General features: G+C 45.7%; 1 protein-coding gene across 3 annotated transcripts in view; it reads right to left on the bottom strand.

The window, feature by feature from the left end:
- LOC147901257 (protein SAWADEE HOMEODOMAIN HOMOLOG 2-like) overlaps positions 1 to 25,207 on the bottom strand; it is a 95,759-nt gene that overhangs the window by 28,917 nt on the left and 41,635 nt on the right. For all 3 annotated transcript variants that reach the window (XM_087375907.1, XM_087375905.1, XM_087375906.1), the window contains exons 6-7: positions 12,809 to 12,860; positions 4,454 to 4,597 (exon numbers count right to left, since the gene is read on the bottom strand). In XM_087375907.1, the coding sequence (XP_087232033.1) occupies positions 4,454 to 4,597; positions 12,809 to 12,860 (196 nt within the window). The remainder of the gene's footprint in view (positions 1 to 4,453; positions 4,598 to 12,808; positions 12,861 to 25,207) is intronic.

The following is a 25,207-nucleotide window of genomic DNA, read 5'->3' as shown; positions in this document are numbered from 1 at the left end:
CTTGGTCAGCTAAGCATCCACTGGAGCCAAGCGTTCGATCCCCCTCTAGCTGATCTTCAGCCTCACAAGGCATATTTCCTGCATCATTGTTGGAGATATCATAGCCAAAGAGTGTGGTGATGTGATGTGTTAGTGTGTAGTACTAGGTGATCTAGTACTAGTTCATGTGTGTGAGTCATGTGTGAGTGCCACGTGTCATTATGGGAATCATCCCATATGCACTAGGTGCTAGTGTGTGAGTGAGTAGCCTATATAAGGCTTGTACTTCTCATGATTATGAATAAGATAGCTTTTCATTATGTTTCCATTCATGTATCATTTCCTCACACCCTAACCTTTTCTCCGTCTCTCTCCACCATGTTTCTAACATGGTATCAAAGCCACCTTCCATGGCTGCCATGTCACCCTAGCCCTAACCCTAATTCTGCTTCAGCCCTTCTTCCTGCAGCCTGCAGCCGCCTCAGCCCTACTCCATTTCGCCCTGTTTTTACCTCCATTTTCTTGCTGTTTTCACCCGATTAGACCCTATGTTCATTTCCGCCTCTAGCTATCCCCTCCTTCCAATTCATTCAGCCTCTTCCATAGCCACTCCACCTCCGTTTTCTGTCCTTGCAGTCAGCTGCCTCCATTTGAGCTCTCTCGGAGCACTAGGCGGCCTGTTCCCTGCTGGTCGGTGTGTTTTCTCAGAGGCGCCTGCAACGTGTGGAGGTTTTGGACACCCAAAACTGTCTTTCATTGCTGCTGCAGCATAGCCGACCACCTGTGCGCTTCATTTGCAGCACTTTGAGGCTTTTGAAGGCATTTTCGGCCTATTCTAAGGTTGCTGCTGCTCTTTGAAGTCATTTACAGCATCGACTTTGCTGTCTTGGTTCTGCTGCGTGCATTTCAGAGCACCCCAGGCCATTGATTGCATGCTGCAGACATCTGCAATTGCCTTCAGCCGACTTTTGGTTTGGTGATCTGCTACAGCACTAGGCGGCCTGTTCCCTGCTGGTCAGTGTCAGCGGCGCCTGCAACATGTGGAGGTTTTCGACACCCAAAACTGTCTTTCATTGCTGCTGCAGCATAGCCGACCAAATGTTCATTTGCAGCACTTCGAGGCTTTTGAAGGCATTTTCGACCTATTCTAAGGTTGCTGCTGCTCTTCGAAGTCATTTACAGCATCAACTTTTCTGTCTTGGTTCTGCTGTGTGCATTTTAGAGCACCCCAGGCCATTGATTGCTTGCTGCAGATGTCTACAAGTGCCTTCAGCCGACTTTTGGTTTGGTGATCTGCTACAGCAATACGGAGCTGTCCTACTGTGCAGCCTTCAATATCTCAAGCCTGCTGCTGTGTTTTGAAGACCTAGACCAGACGACTCAGTTGTTCGATATCCATTTCAGGCTGCTGTCCACTTTCACAAAGTTATTTTCAATCATGACCTCCTTGTCTTCAAGTTCTATCCTCGTGGAGAAGTTTAAGAGGGAAGGCAAACCAAAATGCAGCTTCTCCTTATGCGTGAAGGAGTTTGGGATGATGTTGAGGATGACCAAGTTGCGTTACTTGATCAACAACACCAAAGGATTTGGAAGCAGCTGAATGCTAAGGCCATTGCCCTCATTGGTCTTTGCTTAGCTGACTCTCTCATCCATCATGTGGATTTCAAGTCAACAGCTAAGCAGATTTGGAGTCGCCTCGAGACCTTTGGTAATAGAATCACCAACTCTAAAGTCTTTTTGAAGCTCAAAACTATCACACGGAAGGTGTTGGATAGTTGGACTTGCTCTTTGCAGTATTGTGGTGGAGGGGGGATCGGTCTACTCTTTGCGTGTTGGGTCTCACGCTCTTTGCTCTAAAGGGGGGTGTTGGAGATATCATAGCCAAAGAGTGTGGTGATGTGATGTGTTAGTGTGTAGTACTAGGTGATCTAGTACTAGTTCATGTTTGTGAGTCATGTGTGAGTGCCACATGTAATTATGGGAATCATCCCATATGCACTAGGTGCTAGTGTGTGAGTAAGTAGCCTATATAAAGCTTGTACTTCTCATGATTATGAATAAGATAGCCTTTCATTATGTTTTCATTCATGTATCATTTCCTCACACCCTGACCTTTTCTCAGTCTCTCTCCACCATGCTTCTAACAATCATTTGGGTATTTCTACTGTGAAAGATGTGGATGACCAGGGCTATACACTTTCTTTCCCTCAGGCCAGTAGACAATATTGTTTGGGCTTGCACCAAAGGCTTATTGGCACGACATTACCACTGTGCTGCAATCTTTTCAGCCGATAGCCTATTTTCTACGCTTCCTTTGTTGGTAATTAGAAGTTTGATCAGGGGCTCGTAGATTACTCCCCATTCTCCTTTGCAGATCTTTCAACCAAAAGGCTTATTGTCTACTACTTCCATAGCCGTGGATACATGAGCATGGTAACCATTTCTAGCACCTGAACAAGTCTCTTTCTTGGTGAAGACTTGTCTCAAATGCATATGGAACAGTAAACTTCCTCTCAACCAGCAGGTGTTCTTGTGGGGATGGTTTACCACTGGGTTCTTTGTTGGCTGCAAGACAAATTCCTTCCTCTCAAGTTGCCCTAAATGTTCAAATCCAAGGGAGACTATGCTGCATCTTCTCTAGTTCTTCCTACTGCTCGTGATTTCCATCCTAGATTGGCAGCAATTTTTCATGCCCATTTTCCCAAGATTTCCTTTGGTCGACATTTTCTTTATGACCAGTTCTTTTACTAGTATCATTACTGGGCTATGTGGTCATTACATCATGCCCCTTACATTTGGTTGTAGATTCGACTTGTACTCACTGTGTCTCTATTGAGGACTCCATCCAACAGTGCCTATGAGAATGCAGACAGACGCGGATTTCTAAGCTATTGAGCACCTTTACACATTCTTCTTTCTATATGACTTGGTCATCGGTAGCTTGGCTTTCCCTTTACGGGCCTCAGGTGCTATATTGATGTTTATGCTTTTTTTCGTGGCTCTTTACACCAATCTCTCAAAATGCCCAATTTCTTGGAGATGTTTCTCTAGCCGAGTTGGAGTTTTATCATTGTTTCTAGTTCTTCGGTAGTAGTTGCTCCCTTATGGGGCAGCCATGAATGTACATTAGTTTTGCAATGAAATCGTTCCTTTTAAAACCCCACACACACACACACACTTTTTTTTTTTGTGAAACCACTATATTTATATCAAGAAAAAGTTTTTACAATGAGAATAGTCTAAAGAAAAGACTATTTAGAAAAATAAAAAACAGTGGGAAAACACCTCCAAAGATGATACATCCAAGTCACCATGATGACAAGCATCATACAGAGGTTGGAGGAATGGCTGCCCCAAGACCACCTGGTTTCTCTGCTTCCAAATGGTCCATAGTGCCCAGAATCTGACCCAATGAAAAAAGAGAGAGTATTGGGCCTGTACTATAGTAAACCCGCCAAAGATCCAGAAATATTTCCCAAAACGATGACCAGGGAAACGCAGTCAAAGACAGTGGGAAATACGCAGTCGAAGACTACGTGCGTGCGTGCGTGTGTGTGTGTCCTAGTTGGCTTTGTCCAACACACACACACACATTTTTTGTAAAAGAACCTTTCATTAAGAAGAATGTATATTCATAGCTGTCTCAAAGCGCAAGGCGCGCGTGAAGGATTTTAGATTACCCTACTTTCTTGCCATATAACGATATCTTCTCACGCTTGTAACTACAATTCCAGCTTTTGGGACTCATTCTTGTAATATAATCTTAAATGGATTTCGCCCCCAAAAAAAATAAAAATGTGTGTGTGTGTGTGTGTGTGTGTGTGTGTGTGTGTGGTTATTGGGGACTCTGGACTCTGTGGAAAGACTAGAATCATAGGTCTTTGGTGATCCCAACTTCTCCAAGTTTCACTTCTTCCAGACATCACTACGACAATCATTTTATGATTATATGTGTGCTTGTCAACTACATACTCCTGCTTACTTGTCTTATAATGCCATTTTCTGATGTGTTTTACATGTTGCTACATGGATTTCACTCAAAAAATGTGTGTGTGTGTGTGTGTACATGGATTGTGGATTATTAGAGTGCTTTGGGGTTACTAGGTCATGATTTCTTGCATCTGTGCTAAAATGTCAGGTTTAGTACGGATTAGGGCAGGTGCTAGGGCTCGATCTAGGTTAGGTTAGGGTTAAGTTTCTGGCTCAGGAGTGTGAGAGTATCTCGCAGCCCCTAGGTTTAAATTTTCCGCATTCCCACAGAAAATGCAACACCATCCGTATATTTGATCAATGTACCTATATTGTAGAAGGCCAAAAGGCATCTCCTTAAAAACCTCAGTGAAACCCTTCTTAAAAACCTCATTGAAACCCTTTTTTCTGATCAAAAAAGCAACTGCACAGAAAAAATCAACTTAAGATATATATTTTATGATAGTATGCAGCTGCTGAAATTAACCCAAAAAATGAAAGGAACCTGAAAGCAAAGCACGAGATCCCCTGGCAATACAGCAACACATTCAGAGGCTTCACATGGCAATGATCGCTGGCGGACACCACTTCTAACATTCACCCACTCATCATCCTCAGCACCAAAACCAACAAACCGTACCCTGACCTCCTGTGACACCAAAAACCAAATTGCCACTAGTCAATACTTGACACAAGCTTCTATTATTATAAACTTCTATTTCCCCTTTTGTTTGAGTTGAGAATATCAATTATATGTCACAGTTCAGATGCTTTCATAGCAAATGAATGTCTGAAATAGGGGTAATCAGCTCAACAGCTTCCATTGGATATGCATAGAATCACTTGTAAACATTTGGTTAAGTCTTTAGTCTTAAGATTGCATCTCTCCTAAATTAAACTTTTACTGAGTAAAAATAAATTTCCCGGGTAAAAGTGAAAGTGACACTATATGCTAAACCCCAAAAACAATGATGTGGCGTGATTACCTTACATTAACTGCAGTCACAAAATAAAATCAATAAACTGTGAGACTGTAAGGCCAACCCTATTATACTTCTAGCAAGCAAGGTCATTCCATTGTAATATCTTTCCATGGCCCTCACAATGCAAAATGGTTAAATTACTCCAAAACAAATTCCCAGGGTAAAAGTGAAATTGACACTATATGCTAAACCCCAAAAACAATGATGTGGCGTGATTACCTTACATTAACTGCAGTCACAAAATAAAATCAATAAATTCTAGACTGTAAGGCCAACCCTATTATTCTTCTAGCAAGCAAGGTCATTCCATTGTAATATCTTTCGATGGCCCTCACAAGGCAAATGGCTAAATTACTCCAAAACAAATTCCCAGGGTTCCCGAAGTATCATGTTCACATGTTCATCCATGATGAAAATACCAATCTATGGGTGTGCAAAGCAAAAATATCACTTCACTGCCCCTCCTTAATAGTTGTCCATAAGCTCTTATAAGCCTACACAATAATAGTGCAGCTGGATGTGTCAGATATAGCGATGAAAAACTATTGCATTACACATGAGGTACTGCACTTGCATATTCTTTTACAAGCTTGGCCTTGTACAATGTCCCATTACAGGACCTTCAAACATTTAGAAACATTTCTTCACGTAATGTTCCATGGCTCTTTCACGCCCCATTTTCAGAGACCATACACTTTCTCATGATTTCTGGCTGCCATGCTACTGTGCAACTGTGGACCCCTCCCCAACCACCATGATCTCAATACAATTCAAATGCATACATCAAATAAATGAGATTAGTATCTTCTGACTTGATCAGAGCCCTTTAGCTGGGAGAAACTGCAGAGGGATAGCACACAACACTCCAACTTCCTGTGTGTTCATGGATGAGCTGACTGCTTTGCTCTTAGCGCAGGTTTTGCAGTCAATTTGCAGTTTCCAAAAAGATGTAACTTGCATAAGAGTCAACTCGGTACTAAAACATGTTGGGGTAAAGGCATTATGGCCACCCCAGTACAATTAGTACACTTAAGTACAGTTAGTACTTTTATTGCTAAGTACACTAAGTACGGTGTACTTAGTGTTGTAACCTTATCCATTGATATAAAAGGTTGACTGTGTGCTTGGGGAGGTATACACATACTTCATTATCCCCACACTCTCGTGTCTACTGTGTGTGTCGGTGTGCTCTCTCTTTCTCTCTCACTCCCACGTCTCAACTGGTATCAGAGCTTGAGCTTGCACATCTCCCTCCCACTCATCCTCTCAGCTGCAGCACGTTTTCTGTTTGCAACACTTGCCCAAACGTGGGTCTCAGCATTCGTCCAGCAGCAGCAGCGATTTGAGGACTAGCAGCAGCAGCATTGTGTTGTGGAGCTCGCCAGCAGCAGCGTCTTCGAGCAGCAGCAGCAGCAGCCTAAGCTGCTGCATTTCGCCGCCAGCAGCAGCGAGCTGTTGCTTCAGCAGGGCCGGCAGCAGCCAGCGCTGCCAGCGCCAACAGGCAGCGAAGCCAGCCAGTGCCAGCAGCGCCACCAGCGTCGCCCAGCTAGGCAACGCCAGCTAGCAACGTCGCCAGGTCGCCAGCAGGCGACGCCTGCAGTAGACTGCCATCAGCTCGCCATGCAGGCGAGCAACCCGCCAGCAGCTCGCCAGGCCTACGAGCTCCCGCCAAGAGCTCGCCAACTGCTCCGACAGCGATACAGGCACAGGTGCCCGTTGGGGGGTACCAGATCTGGTTTCAGTTGCTATTGCAGCAAAATCAGTCGCCCCCCCCCTCCCTCAAATTTCTTACGGTACGCTCCGTCTTCCTATAGCACTCGTGTACTTGCAGGTACAAGTGCAATCTTCGAGCTCATTGTGAGCATTACTGGTCAAATGCAAGTACAGTAAGCGGATATACAGTCTATGCCTACTGTGTGAGGAAATCCTCAACATTGGATTGCAGAATCAAGGGGCTTTTGTAGCCAGTGCCAAGTATTGGCTTGTATACGCTCGCATTGCGTTTATCCTCCTGTTTGGAGTTGATTCTTGCAGGATTCGTATGCATTTGTTGACCTACGGGACAGTGGAAGATGCATTGAGCACTACATTGTAGACTTGAGCACTGAATGTGCCAGTCAAATTGGGGGTTTTGCAATTGGATGCATATCAGTGCTGGGGGAAGCAATTAAATGCCTTACAGTGGTCAGTGAAGCGGTAAATGCACTCAAATTCTGAGAATTTTGCCTCCAGTCAAGGGGCTTTTGCCTAAATCCTACTCCAAACTGTGTTATACAGTTTTAGTGGTATCTGGAAGCTTGAAGTTGACAGGTTTGAACAGTCAAACAGGTTTGAACAGTCAAACAGTCATTTACTGATTCTGTACTTTCTGGTACAGTCAGGTACTGTTCTGTGTCAACTGTGGGGCTGATTATAGTCACTGTACAGAAGTACAGAGTGCAAAATACACTGCTGTTTTTCACTGTAATTGCAGGGCAGATGCTGTTTTAATATCAGAGTACTGCTGATTGTACAACAGTGCATTTAATGATGCAAACAGAGTTGCTGTTCCGAAACTGCAGCAAGCAGTAAACAGTTATAATTCTCTGTTTAAGTGGGAGAAACAGTTGCAGGTGCAGTTCTTGTTGTTCCGCTGCAGGAATTAAATTTTTGAGCATAGTTCAAGTGCCTGTGTGCACTTGGTTTGCAGGGAGTCAGGCACCCAAGTGTGGGTTATATTTCTTGCTGATTGTAATGGCTTCATCCTCGGAGTCCTCTCTTCTTAATATTAAGAAGTTGCAGGGTGCTGCTAACTACCCCATGTGGAAAAAGATGGTCCTGAATGTGCTAATCCTCAGGCAGTTTCATGCTCCTATTGTACACAAAGGTGTGAAGCCCACTGGCATATCTGATGATGCTTGGGCACTGGCCGATCTGTCGGCAAAGTCCATAATTGAATTGTCACTCCATGAGAGTGTTGTTTGGAATGTGGACGGTGAAACTACAGCCTGGGGTGTGTAGAAAAAGCTACAGGACACATATGAGCAGCAAAGTGCAGCCACAAAGATATATTGGTTGCGCAAGTTCTTCAATCTGAAGATGAAGGAAGGGACCTCCATGGATGCACATCTCAATGAGTTTAATTCAATTGTTACTCAGCTTGCGAATCAGAAGTACGTGGTGGATGAGGAAACCAAGGGTATGGCACTCTTGATCTCTCTTCCTAAGAGTTGGGATACGTTCACCACAGCCGTGACAAATGCACACACTTTCATAAGTTTTGCAGATATCACAGGGCTGATTTTGCAAGAAGAGCAGAAGCTGAAAGCTCAAGATGCAGTAAAGCCTAACAATGCCTTGAATGCAAGGGGGAGAAGTCAGCAAAGAGGCAAATCCCAGGAAAGGGGAAAAGGCAGGAGCAAGTCCCGCTCCAACAAAGATGTTGAGTGCTACTACTGTGGCAAAAAGGGACATACCAAAAAGCAGTGCTTTAAACTGAAAAATGATAAGAGAGACAAGGCCAAGGACACTGATGCGTGAGATGCAAAGGCAATTGTACCAGTAAGCAAGGGCAAGAGCAGTGTGAAAATTGAAGAGCTTCATTCTACACACGGTTATGACAGTGAGGGAGAGGTTCTATTTCTCTCTACTTTGGATGCTCATGCTCTCCATGCAGGCGGTTTTGCAGACATGCACTCTTGGATCATTGACTCAGGTGCCTCATTCCATGTTACACCTTACAGAGAGTTGTTTGTCAAGTATGAAGGAGGCAGTAATGGAGTCGTGTTTCTAGGGGATAATCATGCATGCAGTATTGTCGGTGTTGGAGATGTCAGGCTTGTATTTGCTGATGGTACTCAGCTTATGCTTCACAATGTCAGGCAGGTACCCGAAGTCAAGAAAAATTTGATTTCTACTCGCATGTTGGATGACGAAGGTTTTGTGACCAGCTTTGGTCATGGTTTCTGGAAGGTCACCAAAGGTGCCCTGGTTGTTGCTAGAGGTCCTAAGGTTGACAAGATGTATACCCTTCATGCTAAAGTATGTAATCATACTGATATTCATGCCACCGAACTGCCGAATATTTCTATGTGGCATAGCCGGTTGGGACATATGAGCATAAGTGGAATGGAGCAATTGGCTCACCTTGGCTACTTACCGTCTCTGAAATTTTCTGATTTAAAGTTTTGTGAGCACTGCATATATGGTAGACAATTACAGTGTCCTCATAAGAGGAGATTAGGACATAAAGATGCTCAACTTGAGCTTGTGCATACAGATGTGTGTGAGATGCCTAGTCCTTCACTTGGAGGTGCACGGTACTTTGTCACATTTATAGTTGATTCCACACGGAAGGTGTGGGTGTATCCTCTTCGATTAAAGAGTGATGTCTTTCCAGTGTTCCAGAAATGGCTTGCTTTGGTTGAGAACCAAACAGGCAAAACACTGAAGGCTTTGCGGTCAGATAACGGTGGGGAGTATATATCTAATGCATTCAATGCATTTTGTGATGCTAGAGGTATTAAAAGGGAACTCCCTGCTCCTTACAGTCCACCGCAGAATGGCACTGCAGAGCGTATGAACAGAACCATACAGGAAAAGGTCCGCTCTATGATGTCACATGCTGCTTTATCTTATGGATTTTGGGCTGAGGCTGTAAAAACAGCAGTACACCTCATCAATAGGTCACCAAATAAGAGACTAGATGGCAGAGTGCCAGAGGAGCTTTGGACAGGAAAACCTCCTTCCTATAAGCACTTCAGGGTCTTTGGCTGCACTGCGTACGTGCACATACGCAGAGAAGATCGCAGCAAGCTTGATCCTAAGTCTCTGAAATGCATTTTTCTTGGATATGGTGACAGTGGTGAGATGGGTTACCGCCTATGGGATCCTGTGAATAAGAAGCTTATACGCAGCAATGATGTCTTATTTGATGAGTCATGTATGTTTAAGGCAGTAGATAAGCCATCTGATGCTTCAGAGGTTGACATTGATGACTCGGGACATCCTGTACAATTCAGGCAGGCTGCAAATCAGCCACAACAGCAGCGTAATCAGCCAATGCATGATGCTGCAGCAGGTCCAAATGGACAGCCCGCAGTGGCAGAAGATGTCCTACAGGATATACCATCTTTGGAAGATCTCCCAGGCATAATTCTGCAGCCTGATCTACTGGAACAGCCACCTGTTTTAGGTGAACAGCAGGCTGGACAGCAAGACCAATGGGTCCAAAGGTCCACTCGACAAACGAGGCAGCCAGACAGATTTGTTCCAGGGGCAGATTTTAATATGCTTACAGACTGTGGAGAACCTTCCTGTTACAAGGAAGCCGTGCAAATGCATGATAAAAGGCTATGGGAACTAGCCATGAAGTCCGAAATGGACAGTCTCCATAAAAATGGTACTTGGGAATTGGTGCAGTTGCCTAAGGGCATGAAAGTACTGCCATGCAAGTGGGTGTATAGATTGAAAGTCACACTTGGAGCTAAGCCAAGGTATAAAGCCAGGTTGGTTGCCAAGGGCTTTAAGCAGGAGTATGGTGTCGACTTTGATGAGATCTTTTCTCCAGTGGTTAAGATGACCACACTCAGGACTGTACTTGCTTTGGTTGCATGTGAGGATTTGGAATTATGCCAAATGGATGTGAAGACAGCTTTTCTTCACGATGATCTTCATGAGGAGATCTACATGCAGCAGCCAGAGGGATTTGCAGTCAAGGGCAAGGAGTCACTTGTATGCAAGCTTAGAAAGAGCCTTTATGGGCTGAAACAGGCACCAAGGGAATGGTATAAGAAATTTGATACCTTCATGAAGTCCCAAGGTTTCAGGAGAAGTGATGTCGATCACTGCTTATATACCAAAAGGGCTGCAAATGGCAGCTTAATCATTCTCATTTTATATGTGGATGACATGCTTATTGCTGGTAAGGCTCGTAAGGAGCTTGATGACCTTAAGAAGAGATTACATGAGGCCTTTGATATGAAGGACCTTGGTGATGCAAATCACATACTGGGCATGCGGATACCGAGAGACAGGGGACAGCGTTTGTTGTATTTGTCTCAGACCGAGTATATTGGCAAAGTAATGCAAAGGTTTCATATGGAGGGGGGGAAGACCCTTAGTTCTCCATTGCCTCCATATGTGAAACTCAGTGCAATGGATAGCCCACAGTCAGATGCTGATAGGGTTGAAATGGCCAAGATTCCGTATGCTTCAGCTTGTGGCAGTCTCATGTATGCCATGGTTGCTACCAGACCTGATATTGCGTTTGCAATGGGAGTGGTTAGCAGGTATATGGCAAATCCAGGCAAGAAGCATTGGGATGCAATGAAAGGTATCATGAGATACCTGAAGGGCACACAAGAGTTGTGCATATGCTTTGGCAAGCAGGATGCAAAGGTGCATGGTTATGTGGATTCAGATTATGCTGGTCATCCAAATAACCGGAAGTCTACTACCGGTTATGTTTATACATTCACTGGAGGTGCAGTGTCATGGGTATCAAGGATGCAGCAGTGCATAGCCTTGTCTACCACGGAAGCTGAATATATTGCAACCACAGAGGCATGCAAGGAGGCCTTATGGCTATCTCGGCTAGTGGGAGACTTGGGCATTACAGGTGATATTCCATTGTTGCATTGTGACAGTCAGAGTGCTATTCAGTTGGCACACAATCCTGTCTTTCGTGCAAAGACGAAGCACATTGATGTGAAGTATCACTTCATCAGAGAGGTGATAGATGATAAGCTGATTCAGCTTGTCAAGATTCACACGGATGACAATCCAGCAGATTTGTTAACAAAAGGCTTGCCTGAAGAGCGGTTTGCACACTACCGACAATTGATGGGTATAGGTTGAGCCTCATTTGGCCATGTACTCCATTGTGTATATGCTGTATTTTTCTCATTTATTTTTACTTGAGGGCATATTGCCTTTAAGTGGGAGGTTGTTGGGGTAAAGGCATTATGGCCACCCCAGTACAATTAGTACACTTAAGTACAGTTAGTACTTTTATTGCTAAGTACACTAAGTACGGTGTACTTAGTGTTGTAACCTTATCCATTGATATAAAAGGTTGACTGTGTGCTTGGGGAGGTACACACATACTTCATTATCCCCACACTCTCGTGTCTACTGTGTGTGTCGGTGTGCTCTCTCTTTCTCTCTCACTCCCACGTCTAAAAACAGACATTCCAAGTTAAAGTGCCATCTTGAATTACTGCTATTTATGTTCAGAATCTATTCAGGATTCCAACACATGCATAGATTTGACTCCATCACATGCATATATTTTCCCTCTTGTCAGCCAGCGACGTCCTATGCATGTGTCCACTCACTTTCAATTTCCTTAATACCAGTCTTCTATTGGAAAGCATACATTTGACTCCAACATGTGCATATATTTTCCCTCTTGTCAGATCCCAGCAACATCCTGTGATGTGTCCACTGACTTTCAACTCCCTTAAAAGCAATCTTTCTATTGGAAAGCACGAGAAGAAGATTCCTATTTACGTGGTAATGCCTCTACTAAGTTTTACAAATGATAAACTTCCAAATTGACAGAGACTCAGAAAACCTATAAGCAGCGTTACACCATTTAATGACTGTAAGATACAATTTGGCAATAGGACTAAGGCCTCCTTCTAGTAAATGAACTTCCGTATTTTGCTTTGACACAACAGCCTCTAAAGCTTCCAGAGAAAGTATAAAGAAAGTAATCTGTAAGATCGTATATGTATAATCCAAAGAATGAATTATCTATGAAAGGCATACTCTAAAGCACGATTGTAGAAACAAGAAAGTACTAGAATTGCAACTCATAGTCCAGGCAAAGCAACTTCTATTAAAATTACTGATATTTAGGTCTATGTCCACAATTTGGTTCTTTTGTGACTTACCGGATCCCCAGAATCAAGCATCCTGTGTGCAAGGAATGAATGCACATCATACCTGCAGAGGAAACACAGCAAAGGCTATCAAGGCCATGAAACAAATATCAACATCCGAATGTCACCTGAGGTATTGTAAATTAAAAAGACCTTGCATTCAAACATTAGCACACAGAAAACCGGTTCAGTTATACTCCACTACACACCATCGCCTAAAATGACACAGAAAACCAGGGATGGTGGCCTGGTTGACCGAGGGAGGTCACGCATTCCAGATTGATGAGGTCTCTGCAGCTTACCGGATACAGGGTCGGAGCATTCAGAGGATAGAGCTCCATGAGGCGGTCCCTCTTGATAGCTGGGATCCTCATTCCCCTCCGAAGGTTAGCGTGTGGGAGGAAGTAGCAAGTATCACGGTGTGGAACATTTGGGCCACTCGCTGTAGTCTAGTGATGGGTGAGCATCCGGTTCCACTCTCGGGTACCTTGGTCGCCATCTAGCAAGATATTATCTACACCATGCACTCCACCTGGGAGCATGAGGACCCCGGGCTCTAGGGCGACTGTTGCGAGGCGCACACATTTTTGCAAGGCATGGCCTGCAGGAGTTTTCTACATATTCACTCAGCGAGGGATTCACTGGTTGTATAGTCCCCCCACTTGGCTGTTAGCCCCTATACCAGAGATTCTCTAGGCAGTGAGCTGGATTTCTCTAGAACAGGCTGGTTTTTCTTTTTTCAGCCTTTATCGGTTTTTTCCATACTCAGCACCTCTAGGGCTGCTGTTTTGTATGAAGTTTTCCAAGCATTAATAGAAAGTTCCTTTCTTTGCCCCCCCAAAAAAAAAAAACGATGGTCGTCATCTAGAGGGTTACTTGTTTCCCACATGACAGGGGGACAAGTACAGCACACTCTCTAATGGGGTCCCCAGGCTTTATATCATGTGTGCACGATTTTACAATCCCCCCCCACATAAAAATCATTCCTATCTAGCATTCACCATCTCGACCCCTACAAGTTCAACATGAAGCCAGTTGGCAATAGCCTAGGCATACTTGACCAAAGGACACGCATCACTCATAAAGTTGGAGCGACAAGGAGAGTGCACACCACACAACTGCTATCAAGGGAGGGGAGCAGCATGATTGGGGTGAAACAAGGGGGGGCCCTATCTCCTAGACTCTTTGATCTGTAGAGTCTACATTGATGAGCTAGCTCCTTTTGTGTAGACACTAGTCCATGGCTCGACCTTGGCACACACTCTCATACCCATCATACTTCGCGCTAATGACATGCTGACCTCTGATACAATAGTGAGACTACATATGCAATGAGCAGCTCTACAACCTTTCTCTGAGAGATGGGACATGAAACCTATGTAAAACCTAAGGTAATGATCTTCAACACCAATGAGCCCTAGTTCAATAGGAGCATTTCGCCCTTGCAAGGGAAGCGGCTGGAATAGTTCAATCATATGTATACTTGTCTTCTTTTGGAGAGACACATGCATCCTAGGGTTGCATTTTCACAAGTCAAGTTTACTATGAAACCAACAACATTGTCCAGGCTAGAGAGACATTGTTTTTTGCACACTTGCTTTTGGCACACTTCCTATGAGAGAATTCACCAATCATGCAATGTACAACAATGAGAGAATTCACCACTCATGCAATGTACAACAATGAAAGCAATCTTTAACTAAGAATAGTTCACATATAAGAGAGAAACAACACATTAGACAATGTAGATTTCTATAAACACAGCCCTACCAAGCTATTGAAGCTCCACTACATGCGCAATTTCTAGAACCTTCTACTAGATGCCATAGCCTTCCTTATACGAGTCCTAAGATGGAAGATGAAGAATGAATTTCTAGATTGCAAACACTATTGCTATCTTCCGGGGATGAAGAGAAAAGAGATATAAGTGAATGTGATGGAGAGTGGAGATGCAACCTCCAATTATATAGCCTATGGATGGGCATGGCAAAAATATCCTCAACTAACCTGCTAAGCCAATCCTATAGCCAACCAGCCCCAACTTCTACATGGCGATCCAATTGCCACATCAGTAGCCAACTGCCACGTCATCCTGCTGAATGCCATAACAGCATCTGGATTACTTGTAGCCTACATTCTTCTCCAGGAGTTCCCCACCAAGACCCAGCTCTACTATGACCATTTCTTGAAAGTATCGGAGGATGGCCTCATCATCAGACCCTAGTATCTTGAGGACAGAGGAGTCTCACATGCACTGAGGATTGCCATTGGACAGATGCGAGTCTCCTCCCATCAGCTGAGGATTGAGGCAGGGAGAGCTGATGGGCATACCCAGAGAGCAGCGGACTTGTATGCTATGCACGATGGGTCAGGTCGAGACCGAGGAGCACTTTCTTTGTATGTGTCCCGCCTACTATGAGATCCGAGGGTGCTACCATTGCCTTTTTCAGGAGGGACACGGGTTTGGCCCACTCTCACGACTAATCCACTTCCAGGATTAGGTCTGTATTAGGCTCTACCTGATGGAGATGCGGAGACACAGAGAGACACTACTACGATGGATCAGAGAGCAGCAAGATGCGACCACCATGTCACAGGACACTGAGGTGGATCGAGCACAGAGACAAGTCATCGACTTCTATGCATTTGAGTCAGCTCCAGGGCACTCGGGAGTAGAGGAGGAGAAGCTAGCTAACATGAGAGATAGATGGGTCAGTAGAGGGAGTCAACACGACACCACTACTGGACGAGGGACATGGGGATCTCACATGCGACAGGGGACCAGAGCACACACGATTGAGGTTCAACCTATCTCAGCTCTCCTCAAAGGCGACCATTACACTTGACATAGCCCATCGGATCCAGAGATCGAGGAGACTATGCCCCCCACCACAGCACCAGACAACTCGACAGATGCAGATACGTGAGCTCTTTGCGTCACACTAGAGAGCTATCACGGAGCCTGGATACATGGAGCCAGATCATGTTCTTGGAGCATTAGCCATGAGCGCCTGCAAACATGCAACGGAAGCAATTTACTTTTACTTTCGGTGGGTCACCAATTGAGATCATATCCTCATACACTTACTTGGGAGTCATCTTCTCTGGCCTGATCTTCACGATGAGACCAGCGATGCAAGCTAGACTGAGCAGGGGATACGCCTCACTAGCTCAGCTAGAGAGACAATGCTTCCACTCCCACTTCCAGGACACTCGGACCAAGGCTCTTCTCTTCGACTCCTTGGTCCGACCAGCCGATATGTATGGCAGCCCTTGTTGGGAGCCTGACATGTCAGAGATAGAGTGGACATGGGTGGAGCGCCTGCAGATCCTCATGCTCTCACGGATGATCCGGGAGAAACCGTCTGTACCACATCACATCATTCAAGCCGAGTTTGGTGCTTCTCCACTCTAGCTAGATGCAGCCTTTCAGACCATTATATATCTACATCGGGTTAGATCATATGGAGACTGCACATCAGGGAGACAGAGGTTGCCATGGTTGGCTCTCGATTCCTCCATGAGGTTGGCAGTAGAGGGAGACGAGCGATGCTGGTATGCACCGACTCACACATGGTTTGTGAGACTAGGGTTCCACATTGATAGGATACCTCCTTTTCAGTACAGTTTAGATGCCCCTCCGGTACTCCCACCCACCATCCCGATCGGGCCACACACCAACCAGGTCATTTGTAAGGATCTCCTGCAGCTACACACGTTTAGGACCTGGTTGGAGCCAAGGGAGCTTCCAGTGAAGTTGAGTTTCTACAGAGATTACTGTCTTCGTATTTGGAGGAGGGATTCATCACACCACCGGGGTACACTGAGCTTCATATGCCTCACTCACTACGGATCTCCATCGGACATTTTCGGGTATCATCACACTGCCTCCGCATAGAGAGCGGCAGAGCAGAGGGGATTCCTAGGGAGCATCGCTTATGCATATTGTGCGACTCTCGAGAGGTCGAGTCGGAGGAGCATTTTATTTTCAGGTGTCTAGTGTACTACGAGATCCGAGGTCGCTACCACTGCCTCTTCAGAGACAGCTCCGGGCTCCTTTTCAGATTCCTCGCCTACCCAAATCAGAGATGCCTCGCGGCCTTCATTCACGAGGGGGTCCGACACAGAGAGTACTTACTCAGGCGACGAGGCTTGGCCACATCATCAGACACCTCTCAAAGCAGGATCACAGAGTTCTTCCCATCGAGTGACATTGATCGTCCAGTCTCTGGCTGCAAACGTGACAGAGACCCCGACCCGACGATCGCAGCACGACACACGAGACATCGAGGGAACACACAGATCACTCTGGGGGACCTCCCATCATTGTTTAGACCCGGGATACGTCCCACGGGAGTCACGGTGGCTCTGGTCTTGCGTCGAGCCTCGTCCAGGAGACCGAGATGTACAGCATCCCTTGACGGGCACCAACGTCCCATCACCAACTATGCACCAACTAGGGCGACATGACATACGGAGGATTCCGCTCCGCTCCAGTCCTTTTCTTTTCATTGTTACATCCAGATGTATTTGATTTGATTATGTATGATCAGACTTAGGGTTCAACATGGGTGATGATGCTCGTTTCAGTAGCTCCATCCTTACTATGATTTGTATCAAGTTTTCTTTCAGTCTCATAGACCCATCGGTCTTCCGAAGAGTCAGAAAGATTCCCCCCTGGAGGAGTACCAACAGTAGGGCAGCCACTTGAGCATTGGCTGGCCTCAAATCAATATCTGAAACAATATTCCAAAAGTTTCTTGCAACTAGGATATGCTTCATAAGGTAGGACCACATAGGATAGTTGGTGCCATCCAATTTATCATCTTCACGGAGAACGCCAAACAAATCATTGTTGTTGCCAGCAATTGTAAAAAGCGCAAGTAAAAGTGCACTGACCAAGTGATGCAAAAATAGCCTCAAGGCTTTCAACTACAAATGTGACCAAATGAGATCACTGCAAATAGAAGCCAGGCAAAAACCCCACAATCTGAAAGGGCAAAATGGTCCAAAAGAGGGCGAAATGGTCAAATTAAGCTGCAACTTTGTAATTGTGACCAAATGTCCTACAATTTCTTGTCAATTTCACTGAAAACCGCCAATTTCAGATCAAAGCAGGTAAATGTCACTGCTATTTGAGCAACTGTGGCAAAATAACCTGCAAATCTGAGAAAATCCTGCAATCTGACTGCGATGTCTTGCAAAAATGCCAAAATAGACCAATCTGACTGCTAGAGATAGCAAATGTTAGATTCTCTCACTCTAATTGAGAGAAAAAGTGCCCCTTGTCCTTTGCAAAATTGAAGCTCAACGTAAAAAGCCCCAATTTCTAAAGGGCGAAATGCAGCAAAAGAAGCCAAATTAAGGAAAAGGCCCCAAAAATTGCTGCAAATTTCCTGCAGTGCATATCTCAACAATCATTCTAGGCTTTAGACGCAACTCTTTGTGAAGTCCGCCAATCTAACGTCAAAGCACTCAAAAGCCCTCAATTTTGTTGATGAAATTGAGCCAACAAATGGCAAATACCACAAAAGCAAAAAATGTGACCGAAGGATGCAAATGTCACTGCAAAACCTGCGACACAAGAGCCCCAAATTTCAACTGTCCTTGACAATATAACTGCAAACCTGCAAATCTGAGCCAATGGGGTGCAAAGGTGAACCAAGAATTTTGCAAGTTGTACGGCGCCACGCAAGCTGTGCGGATGAACGCCCAAATCTGACGCAAGTTGAAACAAATCTGAGCCAATGGGGTGATCGTGCTCCACTACGGTTGTGAGGAAGGCAGCCATAGACTGGGCAATTTGAGCGTGTTTTCTCACAAGCAAAAATCTACTCTATTGAACAGCTTCCTATATAGGATAAGTGAAAATAAGAGCTTCATGTTACATGTATAGGGGGGGTTTCCATTTTTTGAGCGAAAACGAGCAAACAAAAGCTGGGAGATTTCAAGGAATATGTAAGTTAATATGAAATATTGATGAATAGAGATAGATATAAATATACCTTTATATAATAAACATATATAATGTCCAAGTGGTGACTCATCTTATGACTTTCAAATATCCTTTCTTTTCCTTTCACCATTGGCTGAATACAAAGGTGAACGAAGAATTTTGCACGTTGTACGGTGCCACGCAAGCTATGCGGATGAATGCCCGAATCTGACGCAAGTTGAACGAAAACTGGCACAGGCTTGTAAGGAAGATTACCGCAGGGTTGTACGGAAGATTAGCGTAGGGCTGTATGGAAGATCTGCAGGAATCGTACAAATGTTCTCACAGTTGGCAATGCAAAACGTAGATGACGTACGACGCCTCCATGGAGCTATGCAAGGGTGTGCAAGCAGAGGAGGGGAAGAAGCACCAGAAGCAAGAAGCTGCTCTGACACCACTGTAGGCTCAAGGAAGCGGAAGGAGGTACAAACGTTGAGCAGAACGCTAAAAGCCGTCACATCAACAACTAACAAATGAAAGTACAAAGTACAAAATAAAGGGGAACCCTAGGACAATGTCCTAGTGATACCACTAGTACTAGGTGTCATAAGACACTAAAAGTACTAGTGACCTAAGTGCCAATAACTAAAGCTACATGGCACATACCAGGGCCCAGAGGACATCAATACGACCGGGAGATGATGGCCTACATTTTTTGTTGTCCCATAGACCTATTGGTCTCTCGTGGACATTAATAGACTCTCTCTCTCTCTCTCTCTCTCTCTCTCTCTCTCTCATGTTTCCCACATGGCGGAGGAGCCAGTGTCGTCGACTACATTCTGGGATCTCCTGCTTTAGCCCCACAAATCACTGACTTCCGTACTGCACCCTTACCCCCAGGAGCCGACCACACTTACCTGTTCTTTCACATCCTTGCGCCTCGAGCCCCTCCCAGCAACACCCCGCACTACACTACCTATCATGATATACACTTTGATCATAACCTCTCACCTGATTACTCAGCCCACCTAGCCTCCCTCCTCAGACACATAGACACCATACCCTCTCTAGATCACCGAGCCGCCCTTATCACCCACTCCCTTCACAATGCAGCCCGCCACATTTTTCCTTCCACTACTCGGTCCACCCGCCCTCCACCCGCTAGCTCCACCCCTTGCAATAGCTGGTATGATGACGAGTGTAAAGCATTACACCGCACACTCCGACTCACGACCCAACGAAACGCTAGGGCCAACCCACATCTCACCAGGGATTATCGTCGACTAGTCCGTCGCAAGAAGCTAGCCTTCCTGCGCCAGAATGAGGATATGCTACTGAACATTCTGTTTAGTAGCAACTCCAAGGATTTCTGGAGGAAATTCCTAGAACACCGATCCCCCTCCCCCCTCACAGACACTTCCCTATGGCACTCCTACGCACGTACACTCTATGATATCCCTGATCAGCCTCCTCCCGACCTCTCAGCCACCCCCCGCCCCACTTCTTGCACCCTCTTCACAACCCAGGGAGTCACCCACGCAGCGCTTAAGCTTCACAATGGCCGAGCTAAGGATCATGAGGGCCTATGCACAGAGTTTGTTGCCTATGGCATCAAAACTCTAGCCCTCATCTTGGCAACGCTGTTCAATGAAGCTGTCTGCCACGGGTTCCCCAGAGCCTGGACCCTAAACACTATCACACCCATCCACAAAGCAAGAGATCCCATGGATCCAGGGAATTATAGGACCATCATGATTGGGCATGTTATGTCCAAGATCTATGCATCAGTGTTAGATGGCGAGGTCAGTGTTCGCGCAGAGGTACAGGGGCTCAGGGCATCCGGACAGGCCGGTTTCAAGACGGATCACTCAACTTACGATCACATTTTTACACTTAGAGGAATCATTGAGGAGGCCAGACACAGGAGACAGAGAGTATATTGTTGCTTTGTGGATTTCCGCAAGGCATTCGACACCATTCCCCATGCCCGACTTGTCAGACGCCTGCAGGAGTTAGGCTACGACTCGGAGGTTATCTTGGCAGTAGTAGCTCTCTATGAGCAGGTGACGGGCCAGGTCAGGATTGGCACCAGCTGGACCCCAAAGATCATGAGCACTATCGGAGTCAAACAAGGATGTCCCTTGTCACCGACTCTATTTGGCCTCTACATCAACGAGCGTGCAAGCCAAGATCAACCGGGGCTACGCCGCTCTTGCCAGGCTGGAGCGACAGTGCTACCACTCCCACTTCTAGGACCCACGGACCAAGTCTCTCCTTTTTTATTCTTTGGTTCGTCCAACAGGCATGTACAGTAGCCCGTGGTGGGGAGCCGACCTTTCAGACACAGAGTGGGCTCAAGTCGAGCGCCTACAGATAAACTGATGTTTGCTCGGATGATCCGCAGCAAACCATCGGTACCACACCAAATCATTCTAGCAGAGTTTGGCGCCTCACCCCTACAGCTCGATGCGGCTTTCCAAGCTATCACTTATCTACACAGAGTCAGGGATTTCAGCTCCTCCTCCGACGGTCGCCTCCGCCTACCTTGGCTAGCCCTATCCTCCTCTATGGCCTTATCCGTTAATGGGGACCAGCGATGCTGGTATAGTCGTCTTTCCAGTTGGTTCACCCAACTGGGCCTCGACTTTTAGACCGATTGCCTCCTTTTCAGTACAGCCTTGACGCTCCACCATCTCCCCTCTCCCCCACTGACCAGAAGGTCAACCGGCTCATTCGAGCGGATCTGCTCCAGCTCCACACCTGGCGGACATGGTTTCTTCACCCCGAGCTTCCTATGAAGCTCGACTTCTACCGCCGACACTGCCTCCAGATCTCACAGGAGGGCTTCATCACACCTCCAGGTTACACACAGCTTCATCTACCACATGCGCTTCGGATCTCCCTCGGTCAGTTTAGGGTTTCGTCACACCGATTACGGATCGACAGCGGACGCGTAGAGGGTATCCCACGAGAGGGCCGCCTTTGCCCACTTTGCGACTTGCAGGAGATCAAGTCGGAGGAGCACTTTGCTTTTAGATGTCCTATCTATTATGCCATTCGAGGCCGGTACCACTGCCTCTTCCGCGACGGATTCGGCCCCCTCCCACACATGCTGCAGTTCCCGGATCAGCGATGCCTAGCCGCTTTCTTACATGAGATGACTCGCCACCGAGATACCTCTCTCTGAGCACGGCGACACGTGCAGCACACACAACGTGAGGACACCCAGCGGCCCATCACTGATTTCTTCCAATCACAGGATACCTCTCCTCAGTCTAGCTGACGACGCGGATGTGAGCCAGAGCCAGAGCCATGACAGCTGCGCCAGCGGACAGACTCACACATCCGGGTCCATGACATCTCGTCTCTGCTCTGTGCTCGCCCCACCAGGGTTACCGTTGCCCTCATCCACAGGGCCACCCGCCACCCCCGACGACCGAGCTCGACTAGGCCGCGTGACGTCAGAAGCCAATCATCTATCGCAGGGTTTTTTCCAGCCTCCCATTTGACGGCCCCTCTATGATTGGTCTCTGACGATCACCACCTGCACATATATATTGTATCTCCCCCCTCTGCCCCATTTTTGGTGCCCCCCCCTTCTTTTTTGTATCATCTGGAGATAGACACATATTTTTTGTATCAGGACTAGACACACCATCCTTTATAACCTCTTTTTTGTAGAAACGGTTGGCTGGCCCGTTTTGAGACCGCCACCGTTATGCTCATTGTATCAGTTATCTTTAGTCTCATAGACCTTCACGGTCTCCCGAAGACTTTAATAAACTTTCTTTCTTTCTTTCTTTCTCTCTTCTGCATTGTATTGTATCAGATTAGATTATATCTATTCTGACGATGATGATGCCAATGAGACTATGGTGACATTGATGATTATGAGAGAGTTTTTAAGCATGGGTTAGGATGCTCGCTTAGTAGCTCCACCCTTTTGCTCATTGTATCAGGCTTTCAATCAATCTCATAGACCCATTCGTCTTTCTTAGACTTTAAAAAACTTTCTTAATCTCTCTCTCTCTCTCTCTCTCTCTCTAAAATGACATCCCAAACCGGCCAGTCCCTCTGACCTCTCACATATACCATGCCCCACTTCTTGCACCTTCTTCACTAAGGGGGGAGTTAAGGATGCCGTAATGAAACTTCATGATGGCGGAGCGAAGGATCATGAGGGGCTATGCACTGAGTTTATTGTATACGGGATTAATCTCCTAGCCCCGATCTTAGCAAAGCTCTTTAATGAAGCAGTTTACTTGGGGTTTCCACGCACCTGGACCATTAACACTATTTCACCCATCCACAAGGCAGGGGATTCCATGAGCTCGGAGAACTACAAGACCATTATGATTGGACATGTCATCTCCAAGATTTATGAATCAGTGCTTGATTTCGAGGTTAGTCGATTCGCAAAGTATCGAGGACTTAGAGCAGCAGGACAGGTTGGATTCCGGCGAGATCATTAGATCATGGATCACATTCTCACGCTCAGGTGTGTCATTGAGGAGGCAAGGGCACGAAAGCAGATCGTTGAGACTCCACAGTCATTAAACGAAATAGAAGCCTGCGCCACTAATAGCAATTGTTAGACTCCACAAGCACATTGAACGTCTAAATCAGGCCTAATCATTTGATTTGATATGTAACATTATGCCATTTATATTTGACAATAAAAAGATGTAGGGATGTTAACGCGCTTCCTGTTTTGGCCCAAAAGAGGACATTTTCACATCCCTGTATTTTACAAGATGTCAACATATGATTTTTTTTGCCTAAAAGATGAGTTTTTAACATCCCCACATCTTTTTATTGTCAAATATAAATGGCATAATGTTCACGCGCTCCCTGTTTTAGCCCAAAAGAGGACATTTTCACATCCCTGTATTTTGCAAGATGTCAACATATGATTTTTTTGGCCTAAAAGATGAGTTTTTAACATCCCTATATATTTTTATTGTCAAATATAAATGGCATAATGTTACATATCAAATCAAATGACAAGGACTGATTTAGATGTTCAATGTGCTTGTGGAGTGTTAACGCGCTCCCTGTTTTAGCCTACATCCTTGTATCTTTTGATTTAGAAGTCCAAACAAGGTCATGTTACATATCAAATCAAATGACAATGCGTACTTTAGATGATTATCATGTCTTTGTGCACCATCTAGTAAAATTTAATGCACCAAAATATGAATTTGTGGTTAATTTGTTGCATTAACATACAAACTATCTCATGGATGATGTGAAATTAGTGTTAGTAGCTATATAAAGTTATATGCATATTTAACCTTCTAGCATTGAGGAAACATATGGACTTTTGATTAAGTTATTATTTTTTGCTACTGAAATGGGGGATTTATAAATCTTTTATTGTTTTTTATTGCTCGCTTTTTTTGGCTGGCTTGCTTTTTGTCGCTCACCTTTTGGTAATCCTCCGTTTCTACTACCTCTTCAGAGATAGTTTGGAGTTTTGTCCCGGTTCCTCTCCTACCCAGACAATAGATGCTTGGCGGGCTTCATCCATGAGGTAGTCAGGCACTGCGAGAGGATACTTCGATCATGGAGACAGGAGCATACTTCTTCCTTAGCAGACCTTTCTCATAGCTCTATCACGGAGTTCTTCTTGCCAGATCACATGGACACCCACGACACAAGGCTTCAACATGATCGCGATCCAGAGCCAGTGACCCAACAGCTCAAACAAAGGGTTGACGCGCAAATTACACTTGGAGACATCCCCTCTCTATTCACAATTGGAGCCCGACCGATAGGGGTTACTGTGGCCCTTGTTAGACGTAGAGCTATGACTAGGAGACGTCACAGAGCTTACCCGTGAGCAGCCGGCAGCACTCTCACCAATTTCATCCCTCCATTGCAATTTGCCTCATCCACCTTGATGCCCTGATGGCGATGATGATGATGATGATGATGATGTTGATTTGTAGTCAACCACTGGCATGACTATGTTGTACTTAGTACTATCATTTTGCATTTTTGCATTCTGCATTCTACATTGGTGTGGAATCTCGTTCAGTAAATCCACCCCCACAGCTTGTTTGTACCAGGTTTCTCACAGTCTCATAGACCCATCGGTCTTCCTAAGACTTTAATAAACGTTGTTTCTTCTCTCTCTCTCTCTCTCTCTCCCCCCCCCCCCCACCCCCTTCTCCTTCCTTCCCCCCCTGATTCTTTCGATGTTCTGCTCTTCTATCCTCCTTTTTCTAATCTGTCCCTACCCCCTTTTCTACAACCTCGGGGAGCTGTCCACGTGACCAAAACACCACATCGTCATCTCAAGGTAGCTATGTACCACATCTGCATCCCTCTGAATGCATGGAGATGATCTGGACAGCCATATGCTGTCCTCAACATGCAGCCCCTCCCATCTTGATGATGGATGTGGCTGCTCAACATCGCACGTGCATCTCATCTTCACCTCAACATCATGCTCATGGCTTCTCCTCATTTGG

This window comes from Dipteris shenzhenensis, chromosome 6 (assembly GCF_047967505.1).
Source record: "Dipteris shenzhenensis isolate YYH24624 ecotype China chromosome 6, Dip_SZ_1.0, whole genome shotgun sequence".
In the NCBI taxonomy this organism is placed as follows: domain Eukaryota; kingdom Viridiplantae; phylum Streptophyta; class Polypodiopsida; order Gleicheniales; family Dipteridaceae; genus Dipteris; species Dipteris shenzhenensis.
Note: the sequence above shows the minus strand (reverse complement) of the source record. Positions and strands in the feature narration are given on the sequence as shown.